At 39.5% G+C, this 21,715-nt stretch overlaps 1 protein-coding gene across 2 annotated transcripts in view; it reads left to right on the top strand.

Annotated features, from left to right (window-relative positions):
- MAN1A1 (mannosidase alpha class 1A member 1) overlaps positions 1 to 21,715 on the top strand; it is a 168,789-nt gene that overhangs the window by 37,028 nt on the left and 110,046 nt on the right. For both annotated transcript variants that reach the window (XM_065911831.1, XM_065911830.1), the window contains exons 3-4: positions 5,401 to 5,497; positions 8,410 to 8,525. In XM_065911831.1, the coding sequence (XP_065767903.1) occupies positions 5,401 to 5,497; positions 8,410 to 8,525 (213 nt within the window). The remainder of the gene's footprint in view (positions 1 to 5,400; positions 5,498 to 8,409; positions 8,526 to 21,715) is intronic.

The raw sequence follows: 21,715 nt of genomic DNA on the forward strand, positions 1-21,715 counted from the left end.
GGGGGTGCAGCCTGGGGGGGACGCGTGCTGCCCACAGGCCTGAGAACAGAGCGGTCAGGGCTAGACATGCGCCCTTACAGCAGGGGTTGCGGTGCAGACCGCTGGTCTGTGGGCCATCTGCGGCTCACGGATATTTTTTCCCCTTCGCTAGTATACTGTTTTTATTCTAGACCCCTGGAAATCCTGGCTCAAACCTTGAAAGCAAGCTTAGTATTTTTTTTTTTTTTTAAGAGTATTTCTTTAAATTGCCTTAGCCAGGGCCTTCACTCTTGTTTGGCTAAATTCCCGTCATTTCCAGTTGCCCTAAACCTGGCCATTCTATTTCTGTCTGGCCCTTGAATTTTCAATTCCTCTTCTGAGCCCAAAGCGGAGCAGGGCCCAAGCCAGGGAGCTGGCCCTGGACCCAGAACCAACGACTGAAAGTGTTCTGTCCCTCTGTCCAGGGGCTGCTGGGTGGACCACAGGACTCTGTTGAATTTGGAGTGGGCTTCAGTCCATGGGGTCACAAGGAGTCGATGGATCCAACTGAGCACAGGCACACAAACAGCCTTGTGGAAAGGCAGAAAGCAAGTGTTAGTCGCTCAGTCATGTCCAGCCCTTTGCTGCCCCATGGACTGTAGCCTGCCAGGCTCCTCTGTCCATGGGGATTCTTGAGACAAGAATCCTGGAGTGGGTTGCCATTTCCTTCTCCAGGGGATCTTTCTGACCCAGGGATGGAACTCAGGTCTCCTGCATTGCGGGTGGATTCCTTACTGTCCGATGGAAAGGGAGAGAGAACTGATGTGTTTCAGTTTTGGAAAGAGAGAAGTTGAGCAAGATGCTGAATGAGTGTTTTAATCTGATACGGGGTAAAGTTGGAAGCTCTCCTGACTGGGAGGGTTCTTCTCTGTGCAGAGCAAGGACAAATAGAAGGTGGGTGGACTCGGACCTTGCCCAATATGCCGTCTTAAGGGGAGAATCTTCCCAGGACTGACTTAGGCAGCATCCTGATTCCATTTAGGGTAACAGGGTGCCAAATGCAGTAATTGTGGTAGACTCCAGGCCTGCAGTGTCTGTGAGTGCCGAGTCATACCGTGCTCTGCATTCTGTCACCTCTCGTTGACATTGACCTCTCCCCGGCCCTGTGAATTTCTCTCCCGGTGAATTGCCCTGTCCCCCGTGAGCGAGCGTAGCTCCGTGTCCGCTTTCCTTTGCGCTGTTCTTGCTTATCTCTGTTTAACTCCTGCACCTGGTGGGGCAGTGAGGTGGAAGTGGGCATGAAAGCCAGGGACACTCTTCAGATGTCTGCCTCCAGCCGGATGTTATCAGATCTGATCTCCTGACCATTATGTGAGGAAGATGATGCTCTTCATTTATTTTTTCATGTAGACGGTAATTTTTAGAGCAGCTTTAGCTTCACGGCAAAATTGAGTGGAAAGTATGGCGTATTCCCATAGATCCCTGCCCTAGCACAACCCGATCCTCCCGCACAGTTAACGTCCTGCACTGCGATGGGACATTTGTTTCCTTCGATTGTTGTTTTTAAACTGAGGGTCTGAGAGAGCCGATCTTAGACAGCAGGTTTCCGGCTCCCCCAGCTGGAGCCCGCCTGCCTTGCTCCCTGTGATGGCATCCACAGCACAGGGTCTCCCGGGGGCTCGGGGCTCCTGATCCCCTCAGCCTTCTTCCCACAGGGAAATGTAGGGAGCGGGGCTGCCCCAGGTGAGAGGCAGGGGCGGCTAGATTGTTGTCCATGTTCACGAATCTAGACATTGTTTTCCAGTGGATGAGGAGAGTTTGGCCAAGCTCTGACTTGATTTCCTGAAGTTTCACTTTTTATCTTGTTTCCCTTCTGCCATGTCCCCGTTCCACCAAAGATTAAAGTAAAGAAGACTGATAGAGTGATCCTAAAAATGTTTTCAGTTGAGATTTTTATCTGGACATTTCAGAAGTTACTTTCATGTGACAAGTAATGTCAAAGTTTGGTGGAAATTACTGACAGACTTTTAAAATCAGTTTGTTCAAAGCATCGATTGTAAATATAATTTTAAGAGCGAAAGGCCACCAATTTCCACTTTATCAGGGCAATAGATTTCGCTCCCTCTCTCTTTCCCCTCTAGTCCTCACCTGAACCAAATGTAGCCCTCCCTGTCCTATGGAATAGCTGGAATGTGAGTGCCTCTGAACTGGTTGCTGTTCAGTCACGTCCGACTCTGCAACCCCACGGACTGCAGCACGTCAGGCCTCCCTGTCCCTCACCATCTCCCAGAGTTTGCCCAAGTTCATGTCCATTGCATCAGTGATGCCATCCAGCCATCTCATCCTCTGACACCCTTTTCTCCTTCTACCCTCAATCTTTCCCAGCATCAGGGACTTTTCCAATGAGTCAGCTGTTCCCATCAGGTGACCAAAATCCTGGAGCTTCAGCTTCAGTCCTTCCAGTGAGTTCTCAGGGTTGACTTCCTTTCAGATTAACTGGTTTGATCTCCTTGCTGTCTACTGGACTGGTGCGTTTATTTGTTTGCATTTAATGGATGTGGAAAGTGGACTCAGATTAATTGCCTCACTTGGAATGACACCAGTGATGGCAGAGCTCGGATATGAACCCATTTTTTAAGATGCTTGTACCTGTGACCTACTCTTACACGTTCCTCCTCAATAAACAAGAGGATTTTTCTATGAGGACATACCACTGGGCAGTAAGTAAACAGTCTCAGCAGGAAAATAGCCATGCCTCATGGAGGAGAGGAAGATAATTCATCAACATTGAGCACTCAGCAGCGTCGTTTGCAGTCCTGTAGCAGCTCTACAAACCTGGCATGATTCCCCTGGGCACTGTGCCGATCACTGACCCCCCTGCCTGCTTCCCAGTCTCTCTCTCTCCTTGCCTTCCAGCTCCCTCATGGTTTCACCCCAGGTGACCAACCCCTGGAGTCCTTGAACAGGATGGCTCTTCCTCTTTACTTCACAGATTCCTGGAGAAACCAATGTTAGAGCTCCATACAGGGCACTTTGACCACATTTGTTTTCTTTTTCTTTTCTAACTGTAACACATAGAAAATCCCATGGGGTGAGGAACCCATTTTGAGAAACGGGTCACAACAGCTTTTGAAATACAGGCAGATAAGCAATTAGTGTCCGATTTTCCCTTGGGGATAAAAGATAAGGAAAGTTAATATATACTACAGTAGTAACTCAGTGAAGTTCTATACCAGTGGTGCATTGTGTAAATGATCATGTTTGACTAAACAACAGTCTTCTGTAGGAAAGCTTTATGCTGTCTTGGAGTCATTAGTAGTACATGGCACAGATTTCCATTCAGACTTGGAGTGGAAACAAATCATCGTAATTTTTTTTTTTTTCTGTTCTTGTGTTAGGTGTATTCCAAAGGCTTTTGGATTTATAAAGTATCTTTGAAACAGGAATAAAAGAGTTTACCAAATACAGTACATTTAATGGGAAAACCAAATCAAACTGAGATGTATTCTCAAGGTGTTTTTCTACCTAGAGTTCATGTACCTGGTCTTTTCAGAGGCTCATTGGTTTCTGTTTGTGTGACGTGAGTTTAGTTGGTCTCAATATAGGCTTAAATTCAGTAGGTGTGTGATTATTCACCATGTCATAGGGCGCCACCACACAGGTCGTGCTCATGTAATCCTTACATGCATCCTGTGAGGCATGACCTGTGAGGAATCACCCCAGATTTTCACATAAAGAAAGCCTGACTCATCCATGATCATGTGACTAATTGGTGGTCATTATAAATCAAGTTATTTCACCTTCAAACCTAGGATACTTTTCAACAAATTTAATTTATAAGGAGAAAATCTCTAAAACACTACTGTATACGGATTCTGTTGATGGTTAGAAGATCAGCAGTCTGGTTCATCAAAGGAAGGGTCTGTTGCTGACTCATCAAAGGAAGTTTATGCAGTGTATGATTAATGCCAATGGCTTTGAAGTTAGGCCAACACAGGGATGAACCCCGGCTCCACAGCTATGGAGAAATGTCATGACTTTGAGTAAACATGTTTGTGTTGTAACTTCTCAAAGTCTCGAATTTTTCATCTACCAAACAGTGACAATACAACATCATTCATAGAGTGGTAATGAGAATTGAATACAGTACTGAACATAGAGCATTTAGTGGAGTACCGAGCAGATAGTACAGATTTTTTGGTAGCTGTTGTTACTAACAGTAGTGGTGAGTTAGGAAGATCCTATACTGATACAGAGTGATTGAAGACAGATGTGCATTGTTATTTGGGGCGACATAGGAAGACTTTTTTACTAATAAAATCATACTGATCTCACTGAAGATTTTTAGTGATAAACAGCCTATACATAGTATGTATAACTTTACTGATGCTTTTTAAGATATTTTAAAATATGGACCCAGATTAGAATATTTCCGCATTGTGTTCCTATTTTAGTTACTGTTGCTAATGGATTGGGGATAGTGGCATGAATAAATTCTGGACAGGTGAGGAGTCCTCAATCCTTTTTAAAAAATGTATACAAAAATAAGTAGGTGAAGTATGTTCTTGGAGTCATTAGAAACATCTGTGCAACTAAACATCTGTGTAACTATATAATAGTTACACAACTGTTTTGATAGACTCTTAGAGAATAATTTCTTTCCTTGATGATTATTCATTTTCTGCTAGAGTTAATATCTACCACAATAGGTCAGAACATAGTCTCTAAGCCAGGAGAAAGTGATTGATTTTCATTATATATAAGTAAACTGATTTTGTTAAAATTAATAAAATTTAAAAATAAAAAATGTATACAACTAATTTATGGCAGAGAGTTTTGGACTTTAAAAAGAGTCCTGGTACAAGACATCTGGGTTGGGAATATATAGAATTAACTTCTTTTTTTCATTTCCTATATTTATTCAAAAATACTTCTCCATATAGTCTTGGTCAAGATATATCAGTGTTTAAAGTAATAACTTTGGATATTTGTCTGTATATGAAGTACCGAGAACTTTATGCAAAAATGGGGGATCTTAAGTATACAGTCCTTATAGATTTAATGCATTATGAGAATGAAATAGATAAATGAATGATTTATCTACTTAGACTTATCTATTAAGAATGATTTCATCCTTTTATGATAAGCTAAGTTTCTGTTGCTGAGAACTGACTTTTGAAAATTATATGTGTTAATATACGAAATAAGATTAAATGGATTAAAAAAGTCTCCATTTGTAGACATAAAGGGATGATGTGGATTTGTATGTTATGCATGTGTTCCAGCTTATTCATACCATTGTCCCCCTTTTAATTATCATCATCCTTTTAACTAAGCAGTGAGTTTTAGTGTTTTAACCTTTAGATCATCGATGTATGATCTGTCTTGAAGGAAAAACATCTCAAATTCAAATTATAATCCCATTTTTATTTCTTTTCTCAGATGATGAAACATGCTTGGAAAAATTATAAACGTTATGCCTGGGGTAAAAACGAACTGAAGCCTGTGTCAAAAGGAGGCCATTCAAGCAGTTTGTTTGGTGAGTAGAATGTGCTTTGGCTCATTCCTGACAGTAACTTCTCTCCAGTCGGCTGAACTTGTGGGTGGTGGAGAAAGTCTGTGTCCCCCTCCAGCTTGTGTTGCTAGGAGACTTGCACACCTGATGAGTTGTCTGCAGAGGCTGTGCGTCGTGTGTCCTTCAGACGTAGCACTGACTGCACTTTGCAACCACCTGCGTCCCTTGAAAAAATACTGATGCCTGGGGCACACTTCCAAAGATCCTTATTTAATGGATATGGGCACAGTATCCTGATTTTTAGCTCCCATGTGGTACATAGCAGAGGAGTATTTGTTGGCTGCATTAACTGCTTCCTGTCAGATAAAAGCTGTGTCTTTATCAATAAGCTGGCCAAGGCAGCCAGCCGTGGTGACCTTCGCTGTGTCTCGGTGACTCTCAGCTTTGGCTCTGAATTGCTCTTGTTTGTGAGCGAAAGTAAGGATGGAGTTGTCTGTTATATGAACTTCCATTTATCCACTTTGGCATCATTTTATTGCTTTGGGTCCTCACAGCCTGCTTCTGTGATTAATACCTTCTCCACGTATTAATAACATTGACATTGTGGAGGTGCAGAAGCTAAGTAACAGAAGCGTTAGATGGATTCCTTGGGTCGCAGAGCTCCCCAGCGCCCTTCTCCCTGAACTCCATTCCTCTTCAGTTCTCACAATTTCGTCTATAAGTAACAGGATGAAGGGCGGGGGAAGGATGTGAATCTTGGCCTGATGCTTCTGAAATCACCATGGAAAAGCTGATGTCCTGTCTTTTAACTGAAGCTGTTAGATAGTGTGTGCTAAGTCACTTGGGTTGTGTCCGTCTTTATGACCTTATGGACTGTAGCCCTCCAGGCTCCTCTGTCCATGGGAGTCTCCAGGCAAGAATACTGGAGTGGGTTGCCATGCCCTCCTCCAGGGGATCTTTCTGACCCAGAGATCAGACTCGCATCTCTCACATCACCTGCATTGGCAGGCAGGTTCTTTACCACTAGCGCCACTTGGGAAGCCCCATGTTAAACAGATCACATTCTGTAGCAAGTAACAGTATCAGCTGACCCTATGTGCCACAGTGCCATTTGTGCGTCTTCTCATTTAATCCCTGTTACTACGTGCATTTTATGGATGAGAAATATGAAACTGAGAGAACAGCTTGCTCAGTGCTAGCCACCTACTAACTGGCTGAACTGGTACTTGAACCCACGTGTGACTGGCTAAGGTCAGAGTCTGCTCCTCATCACTCCACTGTACTTTTCCATTTATTTAGGACCTTCCATGTGTTTGGCTCCCTTTCCAGCGCTGTGATTAATAAACACAAATCTTTGCAAAGTTTATGACCTAGTGCAGAAGACATATGTACAGATAGTGAATTACCGAAGGACTGGGTGGATTCTTTGAACTGTGGTGATGGAGAAGACGCTTGAGAGTCCCTTGGACTGCAAGGAGATCCAAGCAGACCATCCTAAGGGAAATCAGTCCTGAATATTCATTGGAAGGACTGATGCCAAAGCTGAAACTCCAATACTTTGGCCACCTGAGCCGAAGAACTGACTCATTTTGAAAAGGCCCTGATGCTGGGAAAGATTGAAGGCAGGAGGAGAAGGAGACAACAGAGGATGAGACGGTTGGATGGCATCACCAACTCAATGGACACAAGTCTGAGTAAACTCCAGGAGTTAGTGATGGACGACAGGGAGGCCTGGTGTGCTGCAGTCCATGGGGTTGCAAAGATTCAGACACGACTGAGCAATTGAACTGGACTGGGTGGATTCAGTAGATAATCATTGGAAGTTCTGAAACACAGTAGACTCTGTGGTAGGCAGAAGGACATTGCAGGAACAGTTAGGGAGGGCTGGCTGGTCCATCACAGCGACTCACTTTAGAGGTGAAGAGAGTCAGACCTGGAGTGGTAGCAGTACATGTAGTTTCAGATAATTCTAAAGTATGTTTTGAGGACGTGGTGACCAGTTAACATGGGTGATGGTAAATGAAGAGAGAAACCCAGACACTTCTTGCAGACTCACAGTTCTTAATTTTCTTATTGCTTACTATAACTTTTTTAAAAAAATAATTCCAGTTTTGCTTTTATCTCTATGAAAGTTGTTCATACCATTAAGAAATCATTTAGTTGTAAATTTGCCATAATCTTTATTGAAGAGATTGCTTAGTTCTCTATTAATACAGTGATGATTTTTAAATTTATTCTTAAGCCTTAAAAACATACCAAGTCTTTTAGCATGGAATGTGGAGGTGAATAAGACATGACTTCTCTATTGTGAGAAACTTCACAGGCTAAAAGGAGATGCATATATATAGTTATAATGGGAAATAGAAAGTGATGAGTGAAAGAGCAATGTAAAGTCTTCCTGTTGAGGGAGTTGAGAGGAAATAAATGAGACTCAGTCCTGGCTAGGACATGGGAGGAGAGGTTAGGATCATTCAGAGCTGCAGAGAGGGGGTAGAATTCCATTTTTGAGTAATGGTTTCTTAGAGCTATCACTAAACAATTTTAGATCTAATTATAATTAAAACAGTTTTGTGCAGGTGCACTTTGATGTAATTACATTAAAATTAATATGTGTGTTGCTCCTTGGTTTCAGGTCTTTTTTTTTTTTTCTTGCTAGAGAATGTGATCACAAATGAAATTTCTAAGAGATTTATTTTCTGCAACTCAGAAAAGACTTTAAAAATTAGTGTACCAGTCTATAGCCTGTGATAATTTTTAGTTTGGTTTGATTCAACTTTTAAATTTTCTTTCACTGAAAGAACTTTAGGCTGTGTTCAATATTCTTGTTTACTAATAAATTCAGTTATTACTCACTTCCTATCCAAGGTATGCTCAGTGTGGATGTATGGATCTGTCAAAGGTCTTTTATTGAATAAATATTTTTCTGATATTTTCAGGTAATATCCAAGGAGCAACAATAGTAGATGCCCTGGATACACTTTTTATTATGAATATGAAAGATGAATTTGAAGAGGCTCAAGCATGGGTCGAAGAAAATCTAAATTTTAATGTGGTAAGTTAAACAAAAGCTGCCTATTCAGTTCTTAAATCTCAGTTAACATGGATGAATTCCCCTGTGGGGCAGATTGTACCCTAGCAGAAACAAATAAATGCAGTTTTAAATAGTATCATACTATATTCTTAACTTTCCCTACTTACTACACAAATACATGTCTTTTTTTTTCTTTTTTGGCAAATTAAGAGTAAAAATGAAGAAATTAACATTTATTAAGACCTACCCATGACAAATATTCTTGTTCAAGTCCCAGAGCAGTCCCAGGAAATAAGTGTTATTTTCACACCTTTACAGATTAGAAATCAGAGCCTCAGGGCTTATCTAGACAATACAGATAGTTGTATGTCAGAGCTCTGAGCCTCACAAAAGCCTTGTGCTTCTGCACTGCGCCATGGTGCAATATTACGACTCTGTTAGATGAACCTTTGTTAGCTAGAACCCAGGGTGTTATATGGTAAGCTGCAGTTCAATGAGAGACCACAAGAGAAATTGAAATAGAGAGGTTTATTACTTAACAAGTCCTGAAAAGGTACATGACTCACCTCCAGGGGCCACACAGGGAGGTCAAGGCAGCGTACGGACAGGGAGACAGGACCCGGGGCACACGCCTTCATGACGGTGGGTGGGTGGGATGCTTCAGGGTTCCGAAGGTAAGGCCAGATTGGTCAGTTCACACCAATTTAGTAGGTTCCAGTAAGGTCTTTTCTGAAAGGCACACAGAGGGTGGGGGAAACGTGATCACAAGAGGGAGTCCTACCAGGAACTGACATTTGCTTGTGACCCTGGGGCTGTTATCAAGGGCACACTCTTGCCTGAGGGGCTAGTGTTCATTTAAAGCCCCTGCCAGCCACTTGGCCAAACAAAATGGATGCCGAGTCAGTAATACCATGAAGTAGCTTATCTGACCACGCCACATGCATCCAACAGCAGCTGCAGCCACTTTCCCATAAATAAGGTTTTAAACTTTATTGATTGTAGACCCTTATCAGTATAAACTTTTTTTTGGCTGTATCACGCGGCTTGCAGGATCTTAGTTCCCAGACCAGGGATCGAATCTGTGCCCACTGCAGTGGAAGAACAGAGTCCTAGTCACTGGATGGCCTGGGAATTCCCAATATAAACTTTTGTCAATTTCTAGATGAAATATTCTTAAAACTTTGTACACATACTATCATTTTTAACAAACCTCAGTACCCACTGTACATCAAGGAACAGCTTCATAATTATGGGTAGTGAACATTTCTTGATAGTTTGGGACTACATCCTGTCAGAGCAAATCTAATTCCACAGTCATTGCTTTACCTCATGATGAGATTAACAAAGAACTTGTTTTTAGAACAGGAAAAGTTGGCCCTGGTGATTTTTAGTCATTCACTTATGTTTGCATCATCAGTATTTTTTTTAAGTTGAGTTGCATACACATACCCACACACATACTTTTTTCCAGATTCTTTTCCATTATAGTTTATTACAAACTACTAAATAGAGTTCCCTGAGCTATATAGTAGGTCCTTGTTGTTTATTTTATATACAATAGTATGTGTCTCTTAATCCCAAATTCCTAGTTTATCCCTCCCCCTTTCTCCTTTAATAACCAGAAGTTTGTCTTCTATGTCTGTGAGTCTGTTTCTGATTCATAAGTTCATTGGTATGATTTTTTTAGATTCCACATATAAATGATACCATGTGGTATTTGACTTATTTCACTGTATTATTTTTAATCTAAGATTACTTTGCAGAAATTCTTGTAAGCCTCTTTCTATCTGCTAAGCATTTGCTGATATCTGTAAATCCCCATAACCAGGCACAAGTACCGTGCTGTATGTTGAGAATGGACAGAGAAAGGGTGTCTCCCTGCTGACCCCTCTGCATTGTGGAGCTCTTCTCACCAGCACCATCCAGAGTATTAAAGGCAGCGTAACACTGAGTCCTGTTCCTACCTCTTTGAATTAAAAACATATTCCTATTCCTCTAATTAATTGTCATAAATACCCCACTTTGGAAATCACTGAGTTAAAGAAGAATCAGATGAGCCTGTGCTTAGTCTGCCTGTAACTGAATTTAGAATATAAAAGACACAGTATTCCAACATAAAGGGAGCTTGGAACTTGACATGTTCTGTCTTTTTATTTTAAATATGAAAAAAACAGGCTCAAGGATTGAGTGATTTTGTAAGATTCTATGCCTTTTTGGTTGGATATGACCTATGGTAGCTCAGATATAACCAATAGACCTGAGTGTGAAAAATTAAGGCAATGAACAAAAAGGTTTCTTTCTGAGAATTTTTCCAGTAGTCCTATATGAATGTGAGAGTTGGACCACAAAGAAGGCTGAGCACGAAAGAATTGATGCTTTCAAACTGTGGTGCTAGAGAAGACTCTTGAGAGTCCCTTGGACAGCAAGGAGATCAAATCAATCAATCCCAAAGGAGATCAACCCTGAATAATCATTGGAAGGACTGATGCTAAAGCTCCAATACTTTGGCCACCTGATGCTAAGAGCTGACTCATTGGAAAAGACCCTGATGCTTGGAAAGATTTAGGGCAGGAGGAGAAGGGGGTGACAGAGGATGAGATGGTTCTATGGCATCACCGACTCAATGGACATGACTTTGAGCAAACTCCAGGAGATGGTGAAGGACAGGGAAGCCTGTTGTGCTTCTGTCCATGGGGTTGCAAAGAGTTGGATACAACCTAGCAACTGAACAACAACAGCAGTTCTTTCTTAAGAGTACTTTTGCCCTGCCATGTTATTTCTGAGTAAACTCAGCTACCTACTGGTAAAGAATTATGGAATGTCTTCAGCTGTATATGGAGGAGAGATTGGAGAATATATTCCCTCCCCATCCTCTCTTCCAGAGAAGGAGGAGGAGGAGAATGAGAACTAGATTCTTCCAGAGTCTAATGATGGAAGACAGGTGGGTAGACTTTAGTGACATAGGCCTAAAGAGTATCCAGGTCCCTTGTTCGGCTCTTATGCCGTTGCTGCCCCAAAACTTCCCCAAACACTGCAGCAGTTCTTTGCTTTTCATGTCCAGTGGTAGTCTGAGAAACTCTGGAATCATTTATTTAAAAGGATGAAGCACAAAGGCTAGCCTCTCACAGTAATAGTCAGGATGACAGAAGGCAGTTGGCTGGCCTCAGACCATGACCAGGGGACATGAATGTGTTCCGTGGACCGTAGGGGCCTATGAAGAGGCAGAGGGAATCTAATAGGGGGTATCAGGCTATTTAGAAGTTCCGAAGAGCAAATTGTTTGACTTCCTTACTTGTCAGGTAAAGGAATTAGACTATCAGCTGAGTGATGCCTCAGATACTGCGCTTTGTTTCTTTAAAATTGTATTTTTGTATTTCTGTAAGATTTTATTCAGTGACTTTACAGACTTTTATATAAAATATCATTTTAGAACTGGTATTGATAATCTTGGGCTATACCCTTCAAAACATACTTTTAAAAGCCATAGTCACAGGTCTAAAATTTCAGTTTATTTTACTGTTCCTAATGTGAGAGGTCTTGAAACATATTTTTTGCAGTTCTCTCTTTGAGTATTCAATCCATGGGGTTGCAAAGAGTTGGACACAATTGAGCGACTGAACAATGACAACTTTGGGTATTGCTATATTAAAAATATAAAAGTTTATCAGTAACATCCAAATGATAATACTTCCATATTAAAATTAATAACATATAAATTCAGGACAACTATATTGATTTAAAGTGCTTCAGCTTACAGTCTTCTAGTTGGTTTTATTATGTCCCATAAAAGAATCTGTCCTGTATTCAGTCATTCTACCCAGAGATTCTGGCAGTTGTGTCAACAATTATTCTTGCTGAAAACATTGTTCCATTTATGTAAAGGAAGGAGAAATTGGAAAAGCTTAAACAGAGACAGAAAACTTATTTTTATGGATAACGTGTAGTGTCATTCCAGCCTGGATAAATTATTGCTTGTTTTCAAATTAATGCTTTTTCCTGATAAGGTATTTTAATTGACAGTATAAAGGTAATGCAAAAAAAAGTTAATGCATCCAAATTTATTGCAAGGGAAAAATAAGAATGAAACTGGAATAGAATCACTGTTGTTGACAGTTGTTTTATCTTATGGTGCTCCTGAGTATAAACAAATCTTACAGTCAAGAATAAATTTGTTTATATGTGAAATATTTGATTTGTGTCACTTACAGATATAAAGTACATGTTTTTTTATTGGTTTATACTGTCATTAAACAAAACTCATTTTCTTTTAATTAAGACATAGCAAGTTGATTGAATTTGTATACTTGGTAGTACAAAGTTCAACTGGCTTTAACAACTGACTTAAATCACTGAGATAATCTGTAGGAGCAGGGGCTTCAGGTAGAGCTTTGTATTTATTCCAAGTCTCTAAAGGCACGTAGGTCTGGGCAGAAAACTGTAAGGGTAGACTCTCGTGACTGAGTTTTCTGGTTTTAATTCAAAGTAATCCTAGGACAAGGAATCTAAAGCAGATCCTTGGCTACTCATTCATTAATTCATGCATATATTAATTATGTACTCATTACCTTTTAACTTTTTAGTTTGTATTGGAGAATAGCTCATTAACAATGTTGTGATATTTTCAGGTGAACCCCCAAAGGCATTCAGCCTTCCATATACATGTATACATTCTTCCCGAAACTCCCCTCCCATCTAGGCTGCCACATAACATTGAAAAGAGTTCCATGTGCTATACTGTAGGTTCTCTTTAGTTATCCTTTTTAAATATAGCTATAGTAATTACTTTTTAATTGTCAAGTTCTTATCCTAATGAAGCTTATAGTCTAGCAGGAATAATAGTCCAATTACCTAGCTTGGGCCAGGTTTTTTAGGAAATAAAGAAAGGACAAAGGAAATTACTATTTAAAGAGTACTGAGACATACAGAGTATTAATACTCGGTGATTTTTTTCATAGATTTCCTGATTTAGTCTACCATTACCGGGAGTAAGTGGTGTTTTCCCTATTTTTATAGATGAAAAGGTAGCTAATTATCTGCCCCAAATCATGCATCAGATAAGAGCTGTGAGTTTTGATAAGATCTGCCTAACTCAGTGACCCTGTTTTTAGTGGAGAGGAATTGCCAAGAGTTGAGAAATACATAGGCAGCCAAAGAATTTGAGTCCCTCAAAAGTAGGCATGTAATCTTGATATCTCAGTACTCATTAGGATACATCATTCCATAGGTATTCACTAAAGATTAATGAAGTGATGAGACGTTGTTATCTTGTCCTACTTCCTAACAAACTGTGCTAGACTCAGCTAGTAGAAGCTGGCATGGAACATGGGTAGCTGCACTGTGTCGTATTTTTAAATAGTTAGAAATGATCTGCAGTTCAGGTGCAACTGATGTGCTTTTTACCTAACCTACTTGCAGAACAAGTTTGTAGTAGCTCCTGATACAGGAAGATCATTAACCTAAGAACAATAATCAGGAGTTTCATATTTAGGCCTTTTCAAATTCACTTCTGAACTTCTCTCTCCTATGCCTTTAAAGAAGTATTGATCACCTATATCCTTCCATGAGGAATATTGAAAACTGCCTTCCATAATGAGTTTTATGTCATAGACATTTTCTCCAGATAACAATTTCTTATATAAACCCTCAGCAAAAACCAAAACTATTTTAAAATAATATTAAAAAGCCTTTTTCTGCATTGAGGTAAAGTGATATCTCTGTATGAGAGGATGAGCTTTGAGAATGACAAAGGCTAGATGATTAGCTTGTTCCAGACTCTAACTAGCAACACAATGAGACTGATCTTTGGCAAGCACTTGAATTGTGCTTTTTAATTGTAATGAACACCATATGTTTTAGATAGCAGAGGTATTGGTAGCAACAGTGACTGTATTTTTTAAAGATTCAGATTGTTCTGTTACCCAATTGGAATGCCATCCTACTTTTTAGAAAATAAGCTATAGGGTTCTCTATTTGAAGGTTGTTAAATAACCTCAAGAAGCAAATTGGGATCTCTTCAAGTGCCTGAATGAGTTCTTGGCTTAGGTCCAGAGCTCTATACCATGGAGTATAAGAGAAGTGACCTTTGCCTTAGTATTGCTTTTATAAAAGCTCTGTTTTCAAGCAGCCTTAACATCCTGATGGTGTAGATAACTAAGTTAATTATCCTGTCAAATGGAGCTATTCAGTGTTTTCTCTCTGAATGCTGATCAGTGTCTGCCAAAGGAGATGATTTGGGTTTTGGCTATAAGGATACTGAGCTATGATCCCTCTGACAGTAATCAGTAATAGATTGGACTGCTACTTGAGGGTCTTTCTGGACCTGCTTGGTAAAACTAACCTATTAACAGAGAGAAGAAGGTGATTTGCCTATCTGTGTTGCCCAAAGAACTTTGTTCATCTTTAGAGGTTTATCATGTTACTTAAACATGAAGTTAAAAGCTGCTCAAACACATATTATACTAAGCTGTACTGTTTAATATTATAATTTAGTCTATTAAGAGGAGATGTAATCCTCAAGATGTTACTACAACACGCACTCTGAAGTTCCACATACAAGTGAATGTGTATGCTAGGCCCAAACATAGACAAGGCTAATAGGTAGTTACTTGCCTTGAGAAGTCTAATGCTGTTTCCACTGATTCTCAGTAAGATAAAGCATAGTTGTTCAGTTGCTCAGTTATGTCCGGTTCTTTGCGACCCCATCGACTGCATGCCAGGCTTCTCTTCCTTCACTATCTTTGTGAGTTTGTTCAAACTCATACCCATTGAGTCAGTGATGCCATCCAACCATCTCATCCTCTGTTGCCCCCTTTTCCTCCTCTCCTCAATATTTTTCAGCATCAGTTACTTTTCTAGTGAGTTAGCTCTTTGCATCAGGTAGCCAAAGTACTGGAGCTTCAGCTTCAGCATCGGTCCTTCCAATGAATATTCAGGGTTGATTTCCTTTAGGATTGACTGGTTTAATCTCCTTGATGTCCAGAGGACTCTCAAGAGTCCTCTCTAACACCACAGTTCGAAAGCATCAATTCCTCAGCACTCAGCCTTCTTTGTGGTCCAGCTCTCACATGCATGACTCCATACATGACTACTGGAAAAACCATGGTTTTGATTATATGGAAATGTGTCAGCAAAATGAAGTCTCTGCTTTTTAATATGCTGTCTAGGTTATAACCTAGACACCTCCACCTGTTAGTAGTGGAGCAGCTGTTATTAAACCGAGTTATGGCATTGGTTTGTAGTGGGACAGCTGTTATTAATACTTGCTTGTTCCTTGCTTATAGTTCATTGAGTAGAAAACTGACAGGCAGTTTAGAGGAATAGCTAGCAGAGAGGTATTCTCTGATTTTAAGGCTCAGAGAATTAGTCTAAAAAAAAAAATTCTTAATAATTGGAATAGGAAATAGGATTAAGATATTTAAAATTAAGATATTTCTGGAAATAAAAATTCTTTTCTAAGAAGCCTTTTTCAGTTTAAAGTAATCTGATCTGTCCTGCTGTATGGAACATAAGTTAAGAATCAAGGAGAGTTCCTTAAACTTGATGCAGGTTTGATTCTAAATAATTATCTTAAGGTGCAAAGGAGCAATATATCTATCAAGGAAAGTTTGTGCCTCTATAATTCCTCAGTCAAAATCCATGGCTGAATCTGTTCTACAACCTTAGTTTGTTATACAAATGGTCAAGCCTGTTATTTTACTTACTAAAATCTATCATCTTATAATTTGCTTATAAAAGTGAATAAGTTACTTATAAAAAATGCAACCTAATAAGTTTATTTGAGTTATTTAAAATACCATCCTGTCTAGTAGGAGAAGGTTGATATATATATTTGTATCAGAGACCTTCAATGTGAGGGTTAGGAGAATATGTTGCCTCACCAATTTAGGTACGACGCCCCTTATCAGCTCAGAAGCAGTTACGGAATGAGAATAACACTCCTCTCCCTTGGCAACGTAATTCTTCTAAAAGAAAAGGGGAGAGTGAGAGGGTAACCGGCAGGAAGGCTAGGGGCCACCAAATGGAGAAAATAAGCTGCAAGTGTCAGACGTTTTTTTCTTTCTCTTAAGCTGCAGGGCTTCTCTTGTAGCTCAGCTGGTAAAGAATCCGCCTGCAATGCGGGAGACCTGGGTTCTATCCCTGGGTTGAGAAGATCCCCTGGAGAAGGGAAAGGCTACCCACTCCAGTATTCTGGCCTGGAGAATTGCATGGACTGTATAGTCCATGGGGGTGCAAAGAGTCGGAGATGACTGAGTGACTTTCACTTTATATATATTTGTATATCACGAGCACATATACACACACTTAGTATGCCAGAGGACAGCAATACTAAGGAAAGGGTTAACTTAATGTGGAAATTACCAGTCTAAGACACCCTGGGCAATATGAGACATTAGTAGGGACGCCTAGTTTTTTCATGATTTCACCTCCTGATTTTAGTTGCAGACTTTATATTTTATTAAATTTATGTGTGATTCTGGTTAAGTGTGTTCTTTGATTCAAAAGCTATTGGTAGAGGAAAGTCAAAGTGAAAGAGCAGTTTTTCCAGCCCACATCGTTTTGTGGGTAGGCTTTAAGCCAAAAACGTCCACCTTGCCCTTTCTCATCCGTTGTGCATGCATTTTAAACAAAGACTGGATCTACTTCTCAAACTGGCACTCACGTGTGGACTCTCACTGTGTACTAGACACCATAGGCATGTTCACATGTGCATAGACATAAGCATAGACATATAGACATAGGCATAGACACATGTGCACTAGACAACATAGGGCATGTTCCTGAAATGTGACCTTACTTAAAGATTTAAGGAATTTAACCTCATCTAAAGTAAACACAAGCTTCTGGATGGCACAGGGAGCTCAGCTTGATGCTCTGGGATGATGTGGAGGGGTGGGATGGGGTCGGGAGATGGGAGGAAGGCTCAAGAGGGAGGGGGATATATGGTTACATGTAGCTGATTCATGATGTTGTACAGAAGAAATGAGCATGACATTTAAAGCACTTATACTCCCATTTTTTAATTTTTTAACAATTACATATGTAAAAAAAAACACGAATTGAAGGAGATTACAAAATCTACACTGGTAAGATAAATCACACAAAATTTTAGTGTTGCGGGCTGTTTGGGGCTCCCATCCTTCACATACTGTTCTCTCCCTGCCCGGACCCCTCTTCTGTCATTAGGGGGAATCACTGGAGAAGTTTCAGAGCATCTGAAAAGATGCTGCATTAATATTAATAGGATGCGTATCTTCATTCAAATTTAATAAGTTTATTTTCATGTAAATTAGAATCAGACATTTATAAAATTGGCCTCAAACCCACAGATTGTAGAAGTTCACTTTGGAAAATCCAGATATCGTACAAAGTACTTTAAGCACAAAAGGAAGTTTGGGCAGGATACTATATTTCAAAAAGAGGATTTGAAACATAACTCACTTATAAGGGTATGGCACATGACTCCCAAAAGGATCAGTTTGCATTCTAGTATTTAGAAGATTATGATTCTGCAGTTTCTTGTTTGCTATTCACCCCTGAGGAAGCTAGGCCTTATTGTTTACTTCAGCTGAGGTTTGTGCAGTGTCATGGCAGCAACTCTTTACTGGGTACTTTTACCTGTACCAGGCATTGTGTGCAATGCATGGACTCATAGTGCCCTGTAAAAAGTGCATAGTCGCTTTTTACAAATGGGAAAACCAAGACTCAGAATGTGGTTTGCCTGGGATCTCACATTTAGCTGTCTCCTCAACCAACCTTCAATACCAGGTCTTTCTGCCTCTAGAGCAGTGTTTTTATAGTCTTTTGCCCCTACTATAGCCAAGCAAGATGTTATGTTTTTATCTTCTTAGTCCTTTTCATCTACAGATCTATAAAGAGTGAACTAAAGTATATAAATTTCAATCTTCTTACCTAAAACATAGTATAACCCCAAATGTTAAAAGCTCTCAAACTTAGGTTTCAAATAAGTTGGATTTAACTTTGTGGGGGAAAGGATTAAAAATTATATATTGGGAATTCAAATGTAGTTTTGGCTTTCAAAAGAAGGTAAATATGATGACTATTGTGTATGACTAATGGTGATTTGACATTCCTGAATGAGATCTTTAAAGACAGGAACACAAGGAACTAGGAACCTGCATGGATTCACTAACAAGCCAGATTTGCTTCTTGGATGGGCTCACCAAACTATTAGATCTGAGAAATTCAAAAGACAAAGCACTGACCTTGAGCAGGGCACTTTGCAAAACCATCTCTCAATATCTTCGGACAGAGGAAGATAAATAGAATTTAGGTTCTAGAACACATTGCTGGATCAATAAGTAGTTGAACAGCTGTACCCTGTAAGTGACTGATGTCTTGCTGAAGATATATTTATGATGGCGTTTGACATGGCTCAGTACTCTACTTTGCAATATTTTTATCAGATATTTGTATGAAAGTCCCAGTTATCCAAAGTTTTCATAGGAGGAAAAGAAAATGTATAGCAAATGAACCCAAAGCTAGAATAAGAATATAAAATCAACATGCTTCAATAGGCAGAAATGTGGAGGACTGTTCTTAGGTTTAAAAACTAAAAACCACAAGTACAAATTGAGAGTGATAAGATTTGAGGGTTTTATTTATGAGATTTTATTATTAGACATTGTTACCCTTAGACATAAGAAGTATGGCTGTGTGAGCAAAAATAAATAATGTCCTTCCTTTTTCCTTATCAGTAATTTTATGGAATATTAAAGCTTCTACCAATATTTATATGATACTCATTCAGAGTGATACACATCACAGATAAATTATTACTATGTAAAGTTCTCTAATCAAATTATATTAGGTATTAGGTACATAGTACAAATTAGGGAATACAACTAAACGAACTCACCAGAGAGTCATATATTATGATGGTTTTCCCTAACTCTAACCTAGGCATTGTCTCTTACAAGTAATTTTCATGATTTTCCTTTTGCAAGAAATTTTTTGAAAAACAAAGTTGTAACTTAAGTAATTACTTAGCTTTATTTTGTGAGATCATTATACCTTTTTAGAGAGAACATGTGGAAATTAAATGAAAATACATATCCTTTTTTTCCTGAAATTGTTTTCTTCCACTAAAACGTAGACTCCTTAAGTCGAGGACCTGAGTGTTCATTGCTGTGTCCCTGGAACCCAGGACAGTGCCTGGCACATAGTAGTTGCTTAATAAATGTTTGTTAAAGGAAATAATTTCTCTGAAGATTGTGACTAAGCTCATCTGCTGGATATTGACTCCATATATTAGTTTGCTATTAGCCTCTGTGATTTCAGTCAATGATTTGATGTCAGGCAAAAGTGAACAATTATCGTGTAGGCCCAGTGACCATGAAAAGAAGCTTAACAAAAGCTTAGCATTGAAACAATATACAAGCCTCTGTGTCCCTATCCTTTGAAGCAAAAGACTTTTACTTTAGTCTTCCAGGCCTCTCTTGAGTCTCAAAAGATTGGCTCAAGAGTTAATGATTAGGAAATGTGAAAATGTAGAAACAAAAAATAGCTTTTGGGCCTGGGACCTGGTAGCAATTTAGATTATAAATATGCCACATAGCATAATCACTGAACTCCCAGTTCCCTGAAAGATATAGATAAAGGCCTGGCACACATTCCCGTGCTATTTTTACAGGAAACAGACCCACCCAAGATGAAAACTGTTGACTATAAGCACACAGACCCTAGTCTAGTTGAAAACAGAATATTGATGATGCTTGAAATTTTACCTTGATGCCAGCCAATCCTGAGAATGGTGCCTGAGCTGATCATGCACCCTACAGTCGCCTCCCTCACATTGCCTTTAAAACCCCTTCCCTCAGAGCCATCGAGAGTTCAGGTCTTTTGAGCCTGAGCTGCCCTTGTTCTCATTAGCATCGTGCAGTAAACACTGTACTATCCTTCACTGCAATCCAGTGTCAGTAGATTGGCTTTGTTGTGTGGGCAAGCAGACCCAAAGTTTGGTTCGATAACAAAGTACATCTAACTTCTATTGTAGGTTAGCTGTGCTAAATTATCTATAATAGAATGTTGGACAGATCCATGTAGTAGTCAAATATTATAAAATTATTGGCAATAATTACTAATTATATGCCAGAATTATATGACCATTAATAAATAAAGATACCTGATGCATTATCATATGAGGTGTCACAGGAATGAGGATAACAGAGCCCTAGACCACGAATCAGAGTACTCAAGTTTAAATCCTGATTCAACCACTTATTAATTGTCTGACCATAAAATAGTCACAATAACCACTATAATTTTGTTTTTCCATTTGTAAAATGGACAAAAGAATAGCAGTTATTTCATACAGTTGGTATGAGGATTAAAAGACTTAGTCATATAAAGAGACTATATGACTCTAAAATGCATGATATAGTACTTTGTAAATAATAATAAAAGCAAGCTATTATTGATATATATGAGCTAATTTAACAAGGTTCAACATATATTATTGCTCAGCTCTCAGTCACTCAGTTGTGTCTCACTCTTTGCAACCTTATGGACTGTAGCCCACCAGGCTCCTCTGTCCATTGGATTTTTCATGCAAGAATATTGGAATGGGTTGCTGTTTCCTACTCAAGGGCATCATCCCAATCCAGGGATCGAACCCACATCTCCTGCATCTCCTGCACTGACAGGAGGCTTCTTTACCACTGAGTCACCTGTGAAGTCCAACATATAATCCTTTACTTAGAGATGAAACTTATTCTCAAAGAAATATGACCATCCCAGACCAAAAGCAGGATATTTGAGATCCAGCACTAGAACACACACTGCTCCAACTTCAGATCCTATTTACATTCTAGCTGTGCTATTAATATTCTAAAATGATGCAGGAAGAGTTATGGAATAATGTTGAACTACCAGCCAATGTATAGAGTTCTATGACCAAACAGTCAAATGAATAAAATAACACAAAACATCAAGACAGTATGGTACTGGCACAAAGACAGAAATATAGATCAATGGAACAGAATAGAAAGCCCAGAGATAAATCCACGAACCTATGGACACCTTATCTTCGACAAAGGAGGCAAGGATATACAATGGAAAAAAGACAATCTCTTTAACAAGTGGTGCTGGGAAAACTGGTCAACCACTTGTAAAAGAATGAAACTAGAACACTTTCTAACACCATACACAAAAATAAACTCAAAATGGATTAAAGATCTAAATGTAAGACCAGA

This window comes from Muntiacus reevesi, chromosome 19 (assembly GCF_963930625.1).
Source record: "Muntiacus reevesi chromosome 19, mMunRee1.1, whole genome shotgun sequence".
Classification (NCBI taxonomy): domain Eukaryota; kingdom Metazoa; phylum Chordata; class Mammalia; order Artiodactyla; family Cervidae; genus Muntiacus; species Muntiacus reevesi.